This window comes from Arachis hypogaea, chromosome 6 (assembly GCF_003086295.3).
Source record: "Arachis hypogaea cultivar Tifrunner chromosome 6, arahy.Tifrunner.gnm2.J5K5, whole genome shotgun sequence".
In the NCBI taxonomy this organism is placed as follows: Eukaryota; Viridiplantae; Streptophyta; class Magnoliopsida; order Fabales; family Fabaceae; genus Arachis; species Arachis hypogaea.
This window is the reverse complement of record NC_092041.1, coordinates 102283637-102306403: the sequence shown is the minus strand read 5'-3', so window position 1 is coordinate 102306403 and position 22767 is coordinate 102283637. Positions and strand designations below refer to the sequence as shown.

Here is a 22767-nt window from a genome sequence, read left to right as displayed (position 1 = left end):
AGTGAATGCTATAATCCTTTGTATGTTGTAGATATCTTAAGATTCTTCTTGCATCCTCGTAGTACTTCTGACTTGGCTTTTGCATGAATCTTGATAGTAGACTTGTTGCATACACGATGTTGAGTCTTGAAGTAGTTAGATAAAAGAGACTTTCAATGAGACTTCTGTATTGTGAAGCATCTGCCTCTCCAAATCTATCTTTTTTTTTGTAATTTCTCATTATGCACTAGAGGAGTAGATACTACTTTGCAATTATTCATCTTGAACCTTTGTAGCAAATTTTGACTATATTTCTTTTTACGAGATAAAAATCTCAATGCCATGAAAATAGTACATCAATCCTAAGTCAGTCATCTCAAATGTCTGCTTTATTTCTTCTTTGAATTCTTTGATCATGATCTCATTGTTTCCTATGTAGATAAGATCGTCCATGTACAAGGAAACTATCATAGTGTTTGAATTACGTTGTTCTTGATGTAGAGTGTAGGCTCACTTTTACTCCTCCTGAATTTATGATTAATGAAATATTTGTCAAATCGATTGCACCATACTCGCGGAGCTTGTTTGAGTCCATAGAGCGCTTTCTTTAGTCTTAGCACCTTGTCTTCATGTCCTTCTACAATGAACCCTTGTGGTTGATCAACATATACTTCTTCCATCAGTTCTCCATTTAGAAAGATAGATTTCACATCCAGTTGATAGATTTTTCATTGCTTTTGTGCAGCTAGTGCAATAGCGTCCTTATTATATTTAGGCGACTTACGGGTACAAATGTCTCTGTATAATCTATCCCAAAAATATGTGCATATCCTTTAGCTACAAGTCTTGCCTTATGTTTCTAAATAGATCCATTGGGATATAGCTTAGTCTTGTATACCCATTTGACTCCAATGATATCTTTATTTGAAGGGCGATCTACCAGTTTCCCAATCATCTTGATTTCTTCTTCCATAACATTCCTCCATTCTTCTTACTTTTTTGCTTCTTCAAAGCTTGTAGGCTCGATCTTGACAAAATCACATATTTCATATACATCTTGTTGAGGCTTAGTTTTTCTTGGAAGAGAATTAGTGGTTGTTTCTACTGGTGGAGTAGTTGTGTTTACTTCTTCACGTTCTTGTTCTTCTAGTCTTATAGGTGATTGTTGTGATACTTCAATGCTTCTTTTCTCGACTTTTTTCACAACAAAAAATTATGGTAAAAACGGCGGTTTTTTTTTGTATTTACGGCAGTTTGAACCGCCATTATTACCAAAAATGGCGGTTTCGTAAAGTGCCATAATTCTGGGTGCCATTCTGGTTATTACGGCGGTTTTCTAAAAACCGCCACAATTTCCTGGGTTAAAATGGCGGTTTTTGAATAGGTTAAAACGGCAGTTCAAACCGCCGTTATTTCCAGGGTTAAAACGGCGATTTTTGGATAGGTTAAAACGGCGGTTTGAACCGCCGTTATTACCCTAACAAAGTGGTATTTTGATTGGTTAAAACGGCGGTTCAAACCGCCGTTATTTTCAGGGTTAAAATGACGATTTTTGAATAGGTTAAAATGGCGGTTTGAACCGCCATTATTACCCTGACAAAGTGGCGATTTAGTTGGTTAAAACAGCATTTTTAAACCGCCATTTTTACCCTGACAGTAGCGTTTTGGTTGGTTAAAATGGCATTTTTGAACCGCCATTTTACACTAATAGTGACATTTTTTATCGTTTAAAAAAACAATTTTCACCGTCATTTTTATCGCGTTAAATAAATAATTTTGTGATTAAAATTTCACAATAGCAAAAAATCATAATCCATAAATAAAATATTATATAACTCATAAACAAAATATTAATATAATATATAATTTTTTATTATTGAAAATCAAAAGTAATAACTCCTATACAAAACCTTGTCTTACTAAACTTACCAAAATACAAGCATTGCAATAAATACTAATCAGTCAAATCTACCATCCAGTTCCCTAAACTATGTTAATATCTAATAATATATCTAAACCATATAATAAGTGCTGTTTTTATTACTTAGAATATGAATATACAAGACAAGTAGCTTAACTAAGTGATGATGAATAAGATTTGGAGGCCAAAAGTTTTCTCCTTTTGTAATTAACTTTAAAACAAGCCTGCCTTAGTTTCTTGGTCTCTTGTGTGAGTTTCATCCGGGAACTTGCTCTAACATCTTTGTTTCTTGCTCCAACACTCCATTTTCATCATCCAAACTCATCTCTTACAAAGATTTGTAGGAACCTCTCCTGTCAGGGAATTTCTATCAAGCCGGCTGTTATAAATTGAAATTATAACAAAGAAAAGATGTCATTAGAAACAATATATAACTAGTCAAATAATATAAAGAGAAAAAATAAAATTAGATTGGTAGAACTGTCGCATTTTCATTTTACCTACAATACATTTGTTCATTATCTTCTATCAAGAAGAAAATATTTTCCACTATCAGCCATGCAATTACCCGCATAACAAAAGTGAAAATGAAAGAGTAAACCTTATTGCAGTTTGGTATGAGATCTTGCAATGCACGCATCTTCTCATTGATCCTGTCTTTTCGCCTCTGTATAAGTAGAAGATCACAATGATAATCATACAGATCATAAGCAACAAAACATATGCTACAGATGGAAAATTTGTTGTTTATTTGCAACAGTACACAATTGGCATATGGTCTTCACTCACCCTTTCAGATAGATTATGTACTTCGGCTGAACGACTTCTCTTAACACCTCGTGTTGGACCTGCCTTTTTAACACCCACTGATTCTTCCTCAATATCCTATTAGTAAAAGAAATTTAATTTTTGGTTAATAGAGAATAACTGTCAACATAGGTAAGATAATAAGTAAACACGTATGGAAGTGCAATTCTAGAACATTAACTTCACTGTGGCACTCAGAGTCCTCAGTTTCTTGTCTTTTTCACTTCAAACTTTGGTTTGGGTTGCCCGAAATTCTCTCTGCGCCATTGCCAGAGCAAACAGATGAAGATAATCATTTACGTCTTTTCATCTTTTAAGTATATATATCCCCCTCTTCATTTGGATTTCCTAACAAATTCAAATCTTAATAAAAAAATGACAGTTAATTTCATTTATGTTCAGATTGTATTGAAAAGGTGTTTCATATAAAGAAAATAATAATTGAATACTTCTGATAAATCATGAACCTACCAGATAGATGACAAAATTAGATGTCCACCTATGTAAGTACACTAATAGTTCTTGTCTAACTAAGGCCTTATACAAAATCACAACTGACCATCATTTGGCTCTAAGACCAATGCATTTTTAATGCTTTCAACTGTAGCATCTGTGTCATGGAATGCCATATGTGCCTAGTAAGTCCAAAGCCACACAGTTATCATAAAGGAAAGTGGGATAGATTTAATAAAAAAATTATCCGAATATTACATAATAATATGTCTTTTGGCTATAATTATATTTCTCTCATCTCTTTATTATATATATATATATATATATATATATATATATATATAATGATAATATCATCCATAATTCAAGTTATATATCTCTGATGAAGTTTATAGTAGATTTCTTTATATTGTTATAATAACACATTAACCTTCCATTTTTCGTCTTTTTGTTCTTGCCACTTCTTTCAATCTTCAGAATTTTCCAACCACTACAATCACAATCTACTGATATAGGTAAGTAACATAGGACATAAGAAACAGAAAAAAAGGGGGCCAAGATTTTCTGATAGGCAGAAGCAATAGTGAAGTCAAGAGTTTGGTGTGATAATTTGAAGTTGACTATGGTCTTAGAATACTATTTATATAGAGCAGCATGCATCTGCAGACAAGACAAGTAGTGCTTCAAAAATATCCTCAACAAATCGTACCTAAGATTTCCAAGATCTTCTCCTCTGAAATAATCATTAAAAAAGAAGATAAAAGAAAGGAACCCAATTAATTAAGACATCATCGGCAAAATCAAATCTATTAACAAACATTAGAGACAGAATGACAGATTTTTGAACCAATTTCTCATCCAAACTTCACTTAATTAATAGACCCAATTAAGGCCACAACAAACTTCAAAAGCAGATTCCAAAGCTAAGAATAATAAAATAAGATAGAAATAAAGAAACCTGCTTTAGTGAAGTTGTAACCTCGATGAAGAGAGGGGTATGTATGACCAAGTCACCCTGTTGTGCGATCAACTCTGCCGCATCAGAAGATTTTATATTATATTATATTACATAAAAGAGTCAGAGTTTGGATTTGAAAGGCAGTGATGCAGAGAAAACAAACACTAATCGGAGTCTTGTGCTTTGGAGCAACACCAATTTTGATACATGTTATTAATTGAATCAAGATTATAAAAAACCAAATATTACTGTGAGTTTAGGAAAACATAATCCAAGATAAGTGGGCATGATGAAGAGTGGTGAAGGCTGCTGTGGATGGCAGCAACATTCTTTTTCTTTTCTTTTTCTACAATCTACTATCTATCAACTTATATGCCAATTTTAAGGAACATCCAACTCAAGCTAAAAGTTGAAACTGCTCAAAATCAATTTAGTTTTGGATTAAATCTAATCTAATCTAATTGAACCAGATCAAATCTAATTTAATTTGATCAAATATCTTTGGATTAACAGTAACCAATCCAAGTTACAACGCTGAGCTGACTACAAAGAACCATGAGCTTCTCATGGCCAAAAGTAGAGAAGAATTAAAGTAGTGAACAAGCTTTAATTTCACTGGAAAAAAAACACAATCACTATACATACACATGAGCTGCATCAATATATATAATAGCTTCTAAAACCACTTATGAAATTACTCAAAAAGAGGTTCTCAAGATATATTATGAAGAATTGAAACTAAATACTGCTTATACTACTTATAAATAATGTACAGTCCCAGTTCAACAAGAATAAAATAAATTCATGGACTTTGAACTTTGAACAAGCTAGGAAAGATGTTGCTATGAATAGTAAATAATATTCTCACTAGTAAATAATATTCCTAATAGAAAAGCCAAATTCAGTAGAGTTGTTTTCAAAACAGAAACGCCTTGCCTTTAATCATAGCTCCCTCATCTCTTCTAAAACCTCAAACTTGTGAAATTCCCAATTAAACATATCATTCAACCATCAAAAATGCAAATCATATACAAATCATGATTAATTTTTTATACATTATAATGAAAGCTTAATATACAAAAATGTTGTCATAATCGGAATAGTGGTGCACGAAATTGCAATCACACTTTTGCAACTCCGCACAACTAACCAGCAAGTGCACTGGGTCGTCCAAGTAATACCTTACGTGAGTAAGGGTCGATCCCACGGAGATTGTCGGCTTGAAGCAACCTATGGTTATCTTGTAAATCTTAGTCAGGATATCAATAATTATCAAGATTGATTGTGAAAAGCAAAAGAACATGAAATAAGTACTTGTTTTGCAGTAATGGAGAACAGGTTGAGGTTTTGGAGATGCTCTGTCTTCTGAATCTCTGCTTTCCTATTGTCTTCTTCTTCAAGCACGCTAGGCTCCTTCCATGGCAAGCTGTATGCAAGGGTTTCACCGTTGTCAGTGGCTACCTCCCATCCTCTCAGTGGAAATGTTCAACGCACCCTGTCACGGCACGGCTATCCATCTGTCGGTTCTCAATCAGGCCGGAATAGAATCCAGTGATTCTTTTGTGTCTGTCACTGACGCCCCGCCTTCAGGAGTTTGAAGCTCGTCACAGTCATTCAATCCTTGAATCCTACTCAGAATACCACAGATAAGGTTTAGACCTTCCGGATTCTCTTGAATGCCGCCATCAGTTCTAACTTAGACCACGAAGATTCCGGTTAAAGAATCCAAGAGATATCTACTTAATCTAGGGTAGAACGGAGGTGGTTGTCAGGCACACGTTCATAGTTGAGAATGATGATGAGTGTCACGGATCATCACATTCATCCGGGTTAAGAACAAGTAATGTCTTAGAATGGAAGCAAGCATGATTGAATGAAAAACAGTAGTAATTGCATTAATCCATCAAGACACAGCAGAGCTCCTCACCCCCAACCATGGGGTTTAGAGACTCATGCCGTGGAAGGTACACAAAGAAACGTGTAAAGTGTCATGAGGTAGTGATACAATGTCAAAAGATCCTATTAATAGTAAACTAGTAACCTAGGGTATACAGAAATGAGTAAATGACGTAAAAATCCACTTCTGGGTCCACTTAGTGTGTGCTTGGGCTGAGCAATGAAGCATTTTCGTGTAGAGACCTTTTCTGGAGTTAAACGCCAGCTTTTATGCCAGTTTGGGCGTTTAACTCCAAGTTTTATGCCAGTTCCAGCGTTAAACGCTGGAAATTCTGAGGCCGAATTGCCACGCCAGTTTGGGCCATCAAATCTTGGGCAAAGTATGGACTATTATACATTGCTGGAAAGCCCAGGATGTCTACTTTCCAACGCCATTGAGAGCGCGCCAATTGGGCTTCTGTAGCTCCAGAAAATCCACTTCGAGTGCAGGGAGGTTATAATCCAACAGCATCTGTAGTCCTTTTCAGTCTCTGAATCAGATTTTTGCTCAGGACCCTCAATTTCAGCCAGAAAATACCTGAAATCACAGAAAAACACACAAACTCATAGTAAAGTCCAGAAAAGTGAATTTTAACTAAAAACTAATAAAAATATACTAAAAACTAACTAGATCATACCAAAAACATACTAAAAACAATGCCAAAAAGCGTATAAATTATCCGCTCATCACAACACCAAACTTAAATTGTTGCTTGTCCCCAAGCAACTGAAAATCGAAATAGGATAAAAAGAAGAGAATATACTATAGACTCAAAAATATCAAGGAAACTTAGCTCCAATTAGATGAGCGGGACTAGTAGCTTTTTGCTTCCGAACAGTTTTGGCATCTCACTCTATCCTTTGAAGTTCAGAATGATTGGCATCTATAAGAACTCATAACTCAGATAATGTTATTGATTCTCCTAGTTAAATATAATGATTCTTGAACATAGCTAGTGTATGAGTCTTGGCCGTGGCCCAAAGCACTCTGTCTTCCAGTATTACCACCGGATACATACATGCCACAGACACATAATTGGGTGAACCCTTTCAGATTGTGACTCAGCTTTGCTAGAGTCCCCAATTAGAGGTGTCCAGGGTTCTTAAGCACACTCTTGTTGCCTTGGATCACAACTTTATTTCTTTCTTTTTCTTTTTCTTTCTTTCTTCTCTCTTTTTATTTTTTCAAAAATTTTTTTTTTGTATTCACTGCTTTTTCTTGCTTCAAGAATCAATCTGATGAGTTTTTAGATCCTCAATAACAGTTCTCTTTTTTCCTCATTCTTTCAAGAGCCAACAATTTTAACATTCTCAAAACAACAAATTCAAAAGACATATGCACTGTTCAAGCATTCATTCGGAAAACAAAAATTATTGTCACCACATCAAACTAATTCAACTAGTTTCAAGGATAAATTTCGAAATCCTGTACTTCTTGTTCTTTTGTGATTAAAGCATTTTTCATTTAAGAGAGGTGATGGATTCATAGGACATTCATAGCTTTAAGACATGAATTTTAAATTTTATTAATTATGAATTAAGAACAAGACTCAAAAATAGATATAAGATGAGACTAGAAAATAAAAATAGAAAACAAAAATTTAAATAGGCTCCTAATGATAGAGGTTTTCACAGAGTTAGGACTCAACAACCTTGATTTTGAGAAGTGGATGCTCCCTCAACTTGAGAGGAGAGCTTTTGGCGTTTCAACTCTTGGAGCTCACGCCCCTGCTTCTCTTGTTCTTTCAGCAATTTGCAGAGCATGCAGTTCTGATTCTGCTGTTCTTCCTTAAGTTGCTCCATAGTCTCTTGCAACTTGGTGATAGATGCTTCTAGGCTGGCCCAGTAGCCAATCTCAGGGAATTCAGGGAGGAACTCCTGCGCCCTCCTTTTGATAGAGTTGTCTTGCATTTCTCCTTCCATTGACTTCTTGGTGATTGGATGTTCAATGGGTATAAATTCATCTACTCCCATCTTCACCCCAGCCTCTTTACAGAGCAAGGAGATCAAGCTTGGGTAAGCCAATTTGGCTTCAGTGGAATTCTTATTTGCAATTGTGTAGATCTCACAAGCAATCACATGATGAACCTCCACTTCTTTTCCAAGCATAATGCAATGAATCATCACTACTCTCTTGATGGTGACCTCAGAACGGTTGCTAGTGGGCAATATGGAACGCCCAATAAAGTCTAGCCAACCTCTTGCAATTGGTTTGAGGTCTCCCCTCTTGAGTTGGTTTGGGACACCCTTTGAATTGGTTATCCACTTAGTTCCAGGGAAGCATATGTCCTCTAGAACTTGATCCAACCCTTTATCTGCTCTCACCATTCTCCTATTAAAGGATTCAGGATCATCCTGCAGTTGAGGCAATTTGAAGATTTCTCTTATTTTGTCCAGATGGAAGTACATAACTTTCCCTCTGACCATGGTTCTGTAGGTATGGTAAGCAATTCCAGTCATTCTCTGCTTATCTGTTAACCACAGATTTGAGTAGAATTCCTGAACCATATTCCTTCCAACCTTTATCTCAGGATTGGTTAGAACTTCCCATCCTCTGTTTCGAATTTGCTCTTGGATCCCCGAATATTCATCTTCTTTCAGATCAAATTTAACTTCCGGGATCACTGACCTCAGACCCATTATTTTGTGATAATGGTCTTCATGTTCTTTGGTTAAGAACTTCTCTTGATTCCAAAGATTCTTTGGATTATTCTCTTTCTTTCCTCTTAAATTGGTTTGTTTTCCCTTAGGAGCCATGATCTTGATGAATCTTGGCTTAGTGATCACGGAAAAGCACACCAAACTTAGAGGTTTGCTTGTCCTCAAGCAAAAAAAAGGAAAGAAGAGAGAGAGAGGAGGAGCAAATTCGAATGGTGTGGGGCAATGAGGGGGCTGAATGTGTATTTATAAAGTGGGGAGGAAAGATTTCGAAAAAAAGAAAAATTTGAAAGGAGATTTGAGAAGATATGGAAAGAATTTGAGAGAAGGGTGAGTTTTTGAACAAGATTTGGGATTGATTTGAGAGATTTGAAGAGTGATTTTAGATTTTTGAAGATTTGAAAGTGAATGATGAAAGGTTGAGATGTATTTATGTAGAAAAGTATGGGTAAGAAAAGGAAAATTTGAAAAAAATTTGATTGGAAATCAAAATCTTGGTTCCCCACCTTTCTGGCGTTAAACGCCCAGAATGGCACCCATTCTGGCGTTTAACGCCCATTTGTTGCCCCTTGTGGGCGTTTAACGCCCAGCCAGGTGCCCTGGCTGGCGTTAAACGCCAGAATTCCTTTATCACTGGGCGTTTTTCTAAAACGCCCAGGATGCTGCACACCTGGCGTTAAACGCCCAGAATGGTGCCCATTCTGGCGTTTAACGCCCAAAATGCCCCTTACTGGCGTTTTTTCGCCAGTAAGCTCTTTTTCTCTGCTTTTTGCGCTGAATCATTCTGTAACTCTGTGAATTCCTTCATTTTTGATTCTTGCCTTTGTAAAAACAAAACATATAACCTGCTAATGACTGGGTTGCCTCCCAGCAAGCGCTTCTTTACTGTCTTTAGTTGGACCTTTACTGAGAATCACTCAAGTCTCAGTTTTGAGCATTCCTGCTCAAAATTACCTTCAAGATAATGCTTGATTCTCTGTCCATTAACAATGAACTTTTTGTCAGAATCAATATCCTGAAGCTCAACATATCCATATGGTGACACTCCTGTAATCACATACGGACCCCTCCACCGGGATTTGAGTTTTTCTGGAAACAATCTGAGCCTAGAGTTGAAGAGCAGGACTTTTTGTCCCGGCTCAAAGACTCTGGATGACAACTTCTTGTCATGCCACTTCTTTGCCTTTTCCTTATAAATTTTTGCGTTTTCAAAGGCATTGAGTCTGAACTCTTCTAGCTCATTTAGCTGGAGCAATCTTTTTTCACCAGCTAACTGAGCATCCATGTTTAGGAATCTGGTTGCCCAGTAGGCTTTATGTTCCAGTTCCACGGGCAGATGACAGGCCTTCCCATACACCAGTTGGTATGGAGAGGTTCCTATAGGAGTCTTGAATGCTGTTCTGTATGCCCACAGAGCATCATCCAAGCTCTTTGCCCAATCCTTTCTTCGGGCTATCACAGTCCATTCCAGGATTCTTTTTAGCTCTCTGTTAGAGACTTCAGCTTGCCCATTTGTCTGTGGATGATACGGAGTTGCCACTTTGTGGCTAATCCCATATCTAACCATAGCAGAGTATAGCTGTCTATTGCAGAAATGAGTGCCCCCGTCACTGATTAGTACTCTGGGAACACCAAATCTGCTGAAGATGTGTTTCTGGAGGAATTTCAGCACGGTCTTGGTATCATTAGTGGGTGTAGCAATTGCTTCTACCCACTTAGATACATAGTCCACTGCCACCAGAATGTAAGTGTTTGAGTATGATGGTGGGAATGGACCCATGAAGTCAATTCCCCATACATCAAACAATTCTATCTCTAATATCCCTTGTTGAGGCATGGCATATCCATGAGGCAAGTTACCAGCTCTTTGGCAACTGTCACAGTTACGCACAAACTCTCGGGCATCTTTATAGAGAGTAGGCCAGTAGAAGCCACATTGGAGGACTTTAGTAGCTGTTCGCTCACTTCCAAAATGTCCTCCATACTGTGATCCATGGCAGTGCCATAGGATCCTCTGTGCTTCTTCTCTGGGTACACATCTGCGGATCATTCCGTCTGCACATCTCTTAAAGAGATATGGTTCATCCCAGAGGTAGTACTTGGCATCTGAAATTAATTTCTTTCTTTGCACTCTGTTGTACTCCTGGGGTATGAACCTCACAGCTTTATAATTTGCAGTATCTGCAAACCATGGAGCTTCCTGAATGGCAAAGAGTTGCTCATCTGGGAAGGTCTCAGAGATCTCAGTAGAAGGGAGGGACGCCCCAGCTACTGGTTCTATTCGGGACAGATGATCAGCTACTTGGTTCTCTGTCCCTTTTCTGTCTCTTATTTCTATATCAAACTCTTGCAGAAGCAACACCCATCTGATAAGCCTGGGTTTTAAATCCTGCTTTGTGAGTAAGTATTTAAGAGCAGCATGGTCAGTGTACACAACCACTTTGGATCCCACTAGATAGGATCAAAACTTGTCAATGGCATAGACCACTGCAAGTAACTCTTTTTCTGTGGTTGTGTAATTCTTCTGTGCGTCATTTAGAACACGGCTGGCATAATAAATGACGTGCAGAAGCTTGTTATGCCTCTGTCCCAACACTGCACCAATGGCATGGTCACTGGCATCACACATTAGTTCAAATGGCAATGTCCAATCTGGTGCAGAGATGACTGGTGCTGTGACCAGCTTAGCTTTCAGGGTCTCAAATGCCTGCAGACACTGTGTGTCAAACACAAATGGTGTGTCAGCAGCTAGCAGGTTACTCAAAGGTTTTGCAATTTTCGAAAAATCCTTTATAAACCTTCTGTAGAATCCTGCATGCCCCAGAAAGCTTCTGATTGCCTTAACATTGGCAGGTGGTGGTAATTTTTCAATTACCTCTACCTTTGCCTTATCCACCTCTATTCCCCTGCTTGAAATTTTGTGCCCGAGGACAATTCCTTCAGTCACCATAAAGTGACATTTTTCCCAGTTTAAAACCAGGTTAGTCTCTTGGCACCTTTTCAGGACAAGTGATAGGTGGTTAAGACAGGAGCTGAATGAGTCTCCATATACTGAGAAGTCATCCATAAAGACTTCAAGAAATTTCTCCACCATATCAGAGAAGATGGATAGCATGCATCTCTGAAAGGTTGCAGGAGCATTACACAGACCAAAAGGCATCCTTCTGTAGGCAAACACGCCAGAAGGGCAAGTAAATGATGTTTTCTCTTGGTCCTGAGGATCTACTGCAATTTGGTTGTAACCTGAATAGCCATCCAAAAAGCAGTAATAATCATGACCAGCTAGTCTTTCTAGCATTTGGTCTATGAATGGTAAAGGAAAATGATCCTTTCTGGTGGCTGTATTGAGCCTTCTGTAGTCAATACACATACGCCACCCTGTGACTGTTCTTGTAGGAACCAGTTCATTTTTTTCATTATAAACCACTGTCATGCCTCCCTTTTTGGGGACAACTTGGACAGGACTCACCCAGGCGCTATCAGAAATAGGATAAATAATCCCAGCCTCCAGTAATTTAGTGACCTCTTTCTGCACCACCTCCTTCATGGCTGGATTTAGCCTCCTCTGTGGTTGGACCACTGGTTTGGCATTATCCTCCAATAGGATCTTGTGCATGCATCTAGCTGGGCTAATGCCCTTAAGATCACTTATGGACCACCCAAGAGCTGTCTTGTGTGTCCTTAGCACTTGAATCATTGCTTCCTCTTCCTGTGGATTTAAAGCAGAGCTTATAATCACTGGAAAAGTTTCACCCTCTCCCAGAAATGCATATTTCAGGGATGGTGGTAGTGGTTTGAGTTCAGGTTTGCGAGGCTTATCCTCCTCCTGAGGAATTTTCGAAAATTCCTTTGTTTCCTCTGGTTCTTCTTGATCAGGTTGAGCATCCTTGAAGATGTCCTCAAGCTCTGATTCTAGGCTTTCAGTCATATTGATCTCTTCTACCAGAGAGTCAATAATGTCAGCGCCCATGCAGTCATTTGGTGTGTCTGGGTGCTGCATAGCTTTTACAGCATTCAACTTGAACTCATCCTCATTGACTCTCAGGGTTACTTCCCCTTTTTGTACATCAATGAGAGTTCGTCCAGTTGCTAGGAAAGGTCTTCCTAGAATGAGAGTTGCACTCTTGTGCTCCTCCATTTCCAGTACCACAAAGTCAGTTGGAAAGGCGAATGGCCCAACCTTGACAATCATGTCCTCTATTATGCCTGATGGATATTTAATGGAGCCATCAGCAAGTTGGAGGCATATCCGGGTTGGTTTGACTTCTCCAGTCAACCCAAGCTTTCTGATAGTGGATGCAGGTATTAGATTGATGCTTGCTCCAAGATCACATAGGGCTGTCTTGGTGCAAGCGCCTTCTAATGTTCATGGTATCATAAAGCTTCCTGGATCTTGAAGCTTTTCTGGTAAGCTTTTCAGAATGACTGCACTACATTCTTCAGTGAGAAACACTTTTTCAGTTTCTCTCCAATCCTTCTTATGACTTAAGATTTCTTTCATGAACTTAGCATAAGAAGGTATTTGCTCAAGTGCTTCTGCAAACGGAATCTTTATTTCAAGAGTCCTTAGATAGTCTGCAAAGCGGGCAAATTGCTTATCCTGTTCCGCTTGGCGGAGTTTTTGAGGATAAGGCATCTTGGCTTTATATTCTTCAACCTTAGATGCTGCAGGTTTATTTCTTACAGAAGTGGTTGAAGAAGCCTTGTTAGAGGGATTATTGTCAGCACTCTCAGGTGTCTGATCCTCCCTTGGCGTCTGAACGCCAGGATTGGGTGGAAAATGGGCGTTTAACGCCAACTTTTCCCCCTTTTCTAGCGTTTGAACGCCAGAACTGGGCAGGGAATGGGCGTTTAACGCCAGCTTTCCCCCCTTTTCTGGCGTTTGAACGCCAAAAGTGTTTCTCTCTGGGCTCTTACTGTCCTCAGAGGGATTTTGAACAGTGGTTTGGTTATCCTCTGTCACTTGTTCCTTATTTGGCTTTTTGCTCTTTTGAGCAGTGTTATTCAGTGTCTTCCCACTCCTCAGCTGAACTGCTTGACATTCCTCTGTTATCTGTTTAGATACTTGCTGTTTTGCTTGATTCAACTGCAGTTCTATGTTCTTGTTAGCAACCTTAGTTTCATGGAGCATCTCTTTAAATTCTGCTAACTGTTCTGTCATCAGGAGCAATTGTTGATTAAGCTTAATCATTTGTTCTTGAGGATTAGGATCAGTGACTACTGCCATGACTTCCTCTTTTGGAGAGAACTCATTGCTAGAGTACAAATATTGGTTTCTAGCAACAGTGTCTATAAGCTCTTGAGCCTCTTCAATTGTCTTCCTCATGTGTATAGATCCACCAGCTGAGTGGTCTAAAGACATCTGAGCTTTTTCTGTAAGCCCATAGTAGAAGATGTCTAATTGTACCCACTCTGAAAACATTTCAGAGGGGCATTTTCTTAGCATACCTCTATACCTCTCCCAGGCATTGTAAAGGGATTCATTATCCGCTTGTTTAAAGCCTTGGATGTCCAGCCTTAGCTGTGTCATCCTCTTTGGAGGGTAAAAGTGATTCAGGAATTTGTCTGATAACTGTTTCCATGTCTTTATGCTTGCTGTAGGTTGGTTATTCAACCACCTTTTAGCTTGATCTTTTACAGCAAATGGAAACAGTAATAGTCTGTAGACATCCTGATCCACCTCTTTATCATGTACTGTGTCAGCAATTTGTAAGAACTGTGCCAGAAACTCAGTAGGCTCTTCCTGTGGAAGACCGGAATACTGGCAATTTTGCTGCACTATGATAATGAGTTGAGGATTTAGCTCAAAGCTGCTTGCTTTGATGGGAGGTGTACAGATGCTACTCCCATATGCAGCTGTAATGGGGTTAGCATATGACCCCAGAGTCCTTTTGGACTGATCAATCCCACTTAGGTCCATAATGGATAAAGGGAAATGATATGGATTGCAGATAGATAAATTTTGTTTTTTTTTTTTGAATTAACCGAAAAAAATTAAAATGAAACAAAAGGAAATTAAAATAAAAATTCGAAAATTAAAAAGAAAACAAGATCAAAGCAAATTGAGAACTGGATCAATTAGTTAATTAAAAAGATTTTGAAAATAGCAATTAAAAAGATATGATTGAAAAATTTTATGAAAAAGATTTGATTTTTTAAATGAGGAAAGAGAAAAACAACAAAATGACACCAAACTTAAAATTTTTAGAAAATCAAACACTAATTTTCGAAAATTTTTAAGGGAAAAACACAAAGAGGACACCAAACTTAGAATTTTTATGGATCAAAAAAGGGACTAAGGACATGCAAATTCGAAAATTAAAAGAAAAGCAAAAGCATGCAATTGACACCAAACTTAAAATATGAAACTAGACTCAACTAAAAGACTCTAAACCAACAAAATTAAAACAGTCCTAATCTAAGCAACAAGATAAGCCGTCAGTTGTCCAAACTCGAACAATCCCCGGCAACGGCGCCAAAAACTTGGTGCACGAAATTGCAATCACACTTTTGCAACTCCGCACAACTAACCAGCAAGTGCACTGGGTCGTCCAAGTAATACCTTACGTGAGTAAGGGTCGATCCCACGGAGATTGTCGGCTTGAAGCAAGCTATGGTTATCTTGTAAGTCTTAGTCAGGATATCAATAATTATCAAGATTGATTGTGAAAAGCAAAAGAACATGAAATAAGTACTTGTTTTGCAGTAATGAAGAACAGGTTGAGGTTTTGGAGATGCTCTGTCTTCTGAATCTCTGCTTTCCTACTATCTTCTTCTTCAAGCACGCTAGGCTCCTTCCATGGCAAGCTGTATGCAAGGGTTTCACCGTTGTCAGTGGCTACCTCCCATCCTCTCAGTGGAAATGTTCAACGCACCCTGTCACGGCACGGCTATCCATCTGTCGGTTCTCAATCAGGCCGGAATAGAATCCAGTGATTCTTTTGCGTCTGTCACTGACGCCCCGCCTTCAGGAGTTTGAAGCTCGTCACAGTCATTCAATCTTTGAATCCTACTCAGAATACCACAGATAAGGTTTAGACCTTCCGGATTCTCTTGAATGCCGCCATCAGTTCTAGCTTAGACCACGAAGATTCCGGTTAAAGAATCCAAGAGATATCTACTTAATCTAGGGTAGAACGGAGGTGGTTGTCAGGCACACGTTCATAGTTGAGAATGATGATGAGTGTCACGGATCATCACATTCATCCGGGTTAAGAACAAGTAATATCTTAGAATGGAAGCAAGCATGATTGAATGAAAAACAGTAGTAATTGCATTAATCCATCAAGACACAGCAGAGCTCCTCACCCCCAACCATGGGGTTTAGAGACTCATGCCGTGGAAGGTACACAAAGAAACGTGTAAAGTGTCATGAGGTAGTGATACAATGTCAAAAGATCCTATTAATAGTAAACTAGTAACCTAGGGTATACAGAAATGAGTAAATGACGTAAAAATCCACTTCTGGGTCCACTTAGTGTGTGCTTGGGCTGAGCAATGAAGCATTTTCGTGTAGAGACCTTTTCTGGAGTTAAACGCCAGCTTTTATGCCAGTTTGGGCGTTTAACTCCAAGTTTTATGCCAGTTCCAGCGTTAAACGCTGGAAATTCTGAGGCCGAATTGCCACGCCAGTTTGGGCCATCAAATCTTGGGCAAAGTATGGACTATTATACATTGCTGGAAAGCCCAGGATGTCTACTTTCCAACGCCATTGAGAGCGCGCCAATTGGGCTTCTGTAGCTCCAGAAAATCCACTTCGAGTGCAGGGAGGTTAGAATCCAACAGCATCTGTAGTCCTTTTCAGTCTCTGAATCAGATTTTTGCTCAGGACCCTCAATTTCAGCCAGAAAATACCTGAAATCACAGAAAAACACACAAACTCATAGTAAAGTCCAGAAAAGTGAATTTTAACTAAAAACTAATAAAAATATACTAAAAACTAACTAGATCATACCAAAAACATACTAAAAACAATGCCAAAAAGCGTATAAATTATCCGCTCATCAAAGAGTAAGAGCAGGAAGCAGTGGAAGAGTAAAGACTTAAGAGGGATCTTGAAGAATTGTAAAGTCATCCTCTTGCACCTTCAAATTATAGTGCAGCTTGAAGATTTCAACTATAAGAATATTAAAGTTTTTTTTTCTATTATTGTTTGAAAATTTATAGACTCGAATTATGCAAAATAGTGTTAGTTGGGGAATAATATCAATTAATGTAAATTCAAAACATACACAATAGTTTTAGTTGGGGAATAATATCAAACAGATGAAATGCAGAGAAAGAAGAGAGTTTACAAGGATGTTGAGTTTCCCTTGGAATTCAGAACACAGAGTCCATCAGCTTCTCCCTCTGATGAGGAACAAAGACATTGCAAACAGAGTCAGTAACCTCAAAACCAGAATCATTTCATTAGATGAGAGACTTAGTGAGCTCAGCTTCGTTCCTTGCACACGCGTGCACTCTTGCTCCAAACCCAATCAGTTCCTCCACAATGCCGTGACTTGTTTGAAGAGAAAGTAAAGTGTTGTGTTGTACTAATTTCGGACAAAAGATGCAGATTATGAGATCATTCAGTTTAATAGAATAGATTGGGTCTCAAACTAAATAAAATCAGAAGCAAAAAAATAACAACAGAATGGAAAATACAGCAGTAACAAGCTAACAACAGCAACATCACAAAAGATCAATGAAAATTAAAATACACAAAAAGAACCAGCATTCTTTGTTTCTTCCTACTAGAGCATGAACTAGATCTAAAAGGATGAAGAGGAAGGAAAAAATCAAAGAAGAAGATTAAGTAGATTACCTATTAGAAGTGACAGAGATGGTGAAACCAAATTGTAGAAGCTTGCTGAAGGCAGCAACAACGGCGTTGCTTGCCGAGGTGAGGAGGTGAGTCAGATTGAAAATCAGATCATAGAAGGCAGCGACAACGGTGTTGCTTGCGATGGTGCAGAGATGAATGATGGCGATGAGATGAGCGGCGACAAATCTTCATATCGAAGCCAAATCGTTGAAGCTCGCTGAAGGCGACAACGGCATTTCTTGCAATGGCGAGGAGATGAACGATGGTGATGAGACGAACGCTGGCAAATCTTCAGATCAAAGCCAAATCGTAGAAGCTCACTGAAGGCAGCAACAACGGCGTTGCTTGCAGCAGCGAGGAGATGATCTGCAACAAAGGGATGAGCGATAGCGAGGAGTTGAATGACAAATCAGGAAGATGAACAATGACAAGAAATTAGGGTTCGTCATTGACACTCATCGTCATTTTCTCATATGCAACAATACTAATCACATTCTCATATGCAACATGGCTCGAGTTAAAAAAGGGAAAAAAATTCTATGGCGGTTTGAAACCCCACAATCAACAAAGCTGCCACAAAAACCATTAGCATTATGGCATGAGTTGGCGCGGCCGTAATTAACAAACATAATGGCAGTTTTTTTGACCCGCCATAAAATTAGTGCCATTTTTATCAATATTTTTTTTAGTGTTCATTTTCTCAATTTAATGAAGTATTTTTTTCGAACTCCACATCTCAACCGATTATGAGTTTCTTCATTTGCAAATTATACACATGATATCCTTTTGATTGTGTACTATACCCAAGAAAGATTCATTTTTCTGTCTTCTCATCGAGCTTACTTCTTTTTTGTGTGGTAATGTGAGCATAACATATACATCTAAAGACTCTTAGATGCTTTGCGAAAGGCTTTCATCCACTCTGTACTTCAATTGGAGTTTTATTTTCTACTGCCTTAGTAGAACAACGATTTAGTATGTATATTGTTGTGTAAACAGTTTCTGCCCAGAAGTTGTTTGGTAGATTTTTCTCCTTGAGGATTGAGCATGCCATCTCTATCACAGTTCTATTTTTCTTCTCAAATACTCCATTTTACTTAGGAGCATATCCCACTATGAGTTGATGCTCGACACCCTATTCTTTGCAAAATTTATTAAATTTTTTGGAAATGTATTCAGTTCCTCTGTTGCTACAAAGTACCTTGATGCAACAACTACTTTATTTCTTTACATGTTGCTTGAATTTCTTGAGGATGCCAAAAATTTCTGATCTTTTATGTAGGAAATATATCCACATTATTCTAGTATAATCATCGATGAAGAGAATAAAGTACTTGTTATTGAGTGATGGAGTCTTTATTAGACCACAAACATTAGTGTGAACTAATTCAGGCATCTCCTTGACTCGCCAAACTCTTCCAAAAAAAATAGTTGACAATGTTGCTTGCGAAGTAAGCATCTTTCGTAAGATTTATTAATCTCTATGATACTTGGTAGATCTCTCATTAGTTATTTTTTATGTAGTAGTTTTAATCCATGAAAGTGAAAATAGCCAAATCTTTGATACCACAGCCATGCATTATCTTCTTGTGCTTTTAATGTAGTTTTTATGATATAACTCCATTTTAGTAGAAAGCTTCTATTCTTCATATTGACTATTGCTAGAAGCCTTCTAATTTTTTTTTTTTAGTTATGCTGCATGAGTCTTCTTCAAAGTATAATACGTAGTCTTTTTCTATTATTTGGCCAATACTAAGTAGATTTTGAACTAATTTAGGAACTAACAAAACATCATGGATATTCTTAATTACTATCTTGGTGGTGATGGTGATTGTATCTTTACCGTTCACCTGTACGATCGTTCTGTCTCCAAGTCTGATGCCAGATCGAACAGATTTATTGATGTCACTAAATAGGCTTTGATCACCTATCATGTGATTACTGTAGCCACTATTGAGATATTATATGTCATCTTTTTTCTTGCACTCTTCTTGTGATAATGCATAGAAGAGGCACTCTTCTCTCTGCTTTTTTTCAGAAAAGTTTGCGAGATGATTGATGTTCATCCTACAGTCTTTTTTCATATGTCCAAACCTTTTACAATTGCAACATTTGTGATTTTTCACGATGCCAACAATCTTTTTCTAAGTGGTTAGTCTTCTTGCATATGCCACATGAAAAATATTTTTTTCTATATTCAGTTTTATTTTTTTATTTTTCAAGAAGTGTCTGAACTTCTAGAATTTTCTCGTCTTTTTCCTCCTCTTTTATTAGATTATGAGATTTTATATTGAGATTAGATCCAAATGTATTTTTTACTAAATCTTCATCGTATGAACTTGTCAATCTTTGTTCAAAAGCATGTAATGAACTTATTAACTCTATTAGTGTTAACATTGATAAATTCTTAGTTTCTTCAATTGTAGACACTTTAGGATCAAATTTGGAAGGTAAACTAATAAGTATTTTTTTTTTACTATCTTTTTATCGGGCAAGTAGTTCTCCTCGTAAATTTTCATTTCATTTACTAAACTTATTAATCTTGTATAGTAACTTTTTATTTTTTTAAAATCTTTTATTTTCATATTTGTTATTGCTTCCTTAGAAATTGGAGGAGGATTGTGTGTATCTTTGTGTCGTCTCTAAACTCTTGTTCCAAATTTTTCCACACTTCTTTAGTTGATAATATTCCTCTTATCTTTAAAAAAATTGTCTTTGTTATAGCTTGGTGGAAGAAGCATAGAGCAATATAATTTCTTTGTTGCTCTTCTATCAATTTCTTCTTTTATGCAGTGAAAAGTGTTGTTTAATTCTCTGACATGATGAACCCTTCATGGACATCATCGCACAAATTTTGAACTCGTAGAAAGATTTTCATTTGAGGATGTCAGTTGTCATAATTGTCTTCTGACAATATGGACATAAAAATATTTATAGTTGAGATAGTTATGGTTATGGAGAAATTTATTTAAGTGAATTATAATGTGGTGGATTTGTATAGTTGATAGGTTAAGAAGAAAGATTCTACACCCAATAGATGATTGAACGTAGCTCTGATACCACTGTTAGTTTTATGAAATAGTTTGAAGTTAGTTTAGTATATAATGGGCTTGAATTGTGTAATAAGAATATTAAGGATAGTTTTAATGAAGGAGTTGGATAAATAGTTTAAAAATTTTGATAGTTATATTATTGATGGATTAAAAAGAGAGTACAAAGACTAATAAAATTTAATATATTTGTTACAAGTTAGTTTATTATAAATTTTAGATATTTTTAGGTCTTAAATATTTTTAGATATTAATTTAAATATTTTTAGTACTTGATTTATTTACTTAATTTCTAGACTTTTCTATCATAATATCTACATATTTATTTTTATGAAATAAAATTATGAGAATTCTAAAAAATTTTACAAATACATAGCATAAACAATAATCCTCTTCACGGTGTCTTCCGGCAACTAATCACTTAGCTTCCTTTCATCCCACGTACCTGAAACAGAGAGAAAGTCGTTAAAAGATAAATTGGAATTAAAATCATAACCTACCTGAATAGCATGATGTTTGAGTTGCCCCGAAACCTATTGGTGTTTCCAAAAAAAAATCAATTTTTGAACCATTTCAAATCCTCCAAATCATGTTGCTTTTCACTTTATCCCAAGACAAGCAAACTCCCTTCCATAAATTCGAACCATTGCTCCTTCTTCGAACAACAGGAAAAATATCGTTTTCGCACTTGTATTTGGACCTAAGCACCTTGTCCCAAAGACTATTATTCTTCTCAATTAAACCCCACCTAATTTTCATCATGTAAGCCGCTGGTTTAACTCCCTTGCATGGCGAACTCTAAGTCCCCATAATATATATTACCGTCAATTTGACATGTAATGATGATCTTTACCTATAATGTGAGTTTTTTTAAATAAAAGAAGCTCAACATAACACTGTGATAAAACTAAGAAAATAAAGAACAATAAGAAAATTAAAACTTATTTCTTTGTCATTTTTTATATTATTATCAATAACTAAATTTCACTCTTTATAATTTTTAAATGACTTATCAATAATTCGCTATATTTAGTGTTTTATATTAAAATGTCTTTTTATTTTAACTAAATATTTTAAAAAACAAAAAAAAAAGAATTTAATCAACTACTTTTTATACTCTTCTTTTCTCGTATAAAAACTGATATTTAATTCTCAAAATATTGCTTAATTGTACTTAAAGTAATCCAGGTCTACCAAAATCAAATATCTAAGCGCACCGCAACGGACAAATAAACTCACAACCAACCAACAAGCAAATGCTGAATGTTTCAATACTGTGAGCTCTTGACCTTTTGTTGTGTCAGCTATGAGGCAGGATTAAATGAAAATAATATATAATACAATATTCTGAAAATTCCTTCAAAAAGAAGCAAATTGAAAGTTGTGCTATGCAATATTAGCAGAATCCAGCAGTAGTATCATCAGAACTAAAAGAAGGTGGGATAACAAAGTGCCAAAGCTTATTAACAACGCTAACTCTGTATTTCATGCACAGAAACTCCTGCGCGTATTGCTGCTCAACCCTCCCATCCACGTCATGGAGGAACACGTGCGTCACGCCCGGCCTCTTCCTCTCACGCGCCATCACCGCCACCGAATATATCACCGCCATCTTCCCCGGCGACGGATCCTCTGTCCCTCTAGGCGCGTCGATCATGATCATATCCCAATCACGATCGTACGCCTCTTCCGGCAACCGGCTCAGGGCAAGCGGACAATGCTGGTTGCCCTTGAGCGTTAGCTGATTCCCCATGCATTGCGCCTTGTACGTGGACAAGAGCGTGTCTGCTTCGGAGATGCGCGTGGAGTAACGCACCGTGTGGATGTTTAGGATTGGAAACCGCTTCATCGCCGAAAGAGTCCACCTTGGATTCTCCTCGATGAATAGCGTGTTGCCACGTGGATTTAAAGCGTCCCACATCAGCGAGTCATGACCAACGCCAAAGATGAGGAAGTTGCATGGAGTGAGATATTGTATGACGTCGACCAGCTTTTGGATCTCGTTAGGGGATTGTGGGGGAATCGTACGCGCCGTCGCGAAGTGGAGGATGCTAACGAGGAGGCTCGCCGTGGAGCTGAACTCCTCGGCGATTATTACCTCGTTTTTCGTGAGTGGCACGAAGGTGGGCTCTCGGTTTTCAGGACAAGTAGTGGTGTTTTTGGATTTGAGAAGGGTCCGATGGAAGAAGAACAGGAGGAT

At 37.5% G+C, this 22767-nt stretch overlaps 2 protein-coding genes across 6 annotated transcripts; both read right to left on the bottom strand.

The window, feature by feature from the left end:
• Positions 1-1992: 1992 nt before the first annotated feature.
• Positions 1993-17960, bottom strand: LOC112697188 (transcription factor APG-like). Of its 5 annotated transcripts, XM_072197448.1 has the most exons (6): positions 17518-17960; positions 17006-17245; positions 3267-3342; positions 2690-2785; positions 2401-2567; positions 1993-2279 (listed from the first exon to the last, which is right to left on the bottom strand). In XM_072197448.1, exons 3-6 carry the CDS (start codon positions 3270-3272, stop codon positions 2222-2224), a joined length of 327 nt encoding a protein of 108 aa, XP_072053549.1. In that variant the 5' UTR covers positions 3273-3342; positions 17006-17245; positions 17518-17960; the 3' UTR covers positions 1993-2221. The 5 variants fall into 5 exon arrangements, 1 of the variants encoding a protein (XP_072053549.1); XR_003810906.2 differs by lacking the exon at positions 3267-3342 and having other exon boundaries at positions 2502-2567; positions 2690-3055; positions 17100-17245; positions 17518-17958; XR_011862547.1 differs by lacking the exon at positions 3267-3342 and adding an exon at positions 2889-3055 and having other exon boundaries at positions 1993-2567; positions 17100-17245; positions 17518-17957.
• Positions 17961-21963: 4003 nt separating this feature from the next.
• Positions 21964-22488, bottom strand: LOC112805830 (arabinogalactan O-methyltransferase 1-like). The gene has a single exon (XM_025848159.1). It carries the CDS (start codon positions 22486-22488, stop codon positions 21964-21966), a length of 525 nt encoding a protein of 174 aa, XP_025703944.1.
• Between the last annotated feature and the right edge of the window lie 279 nt (positions 22489-22767).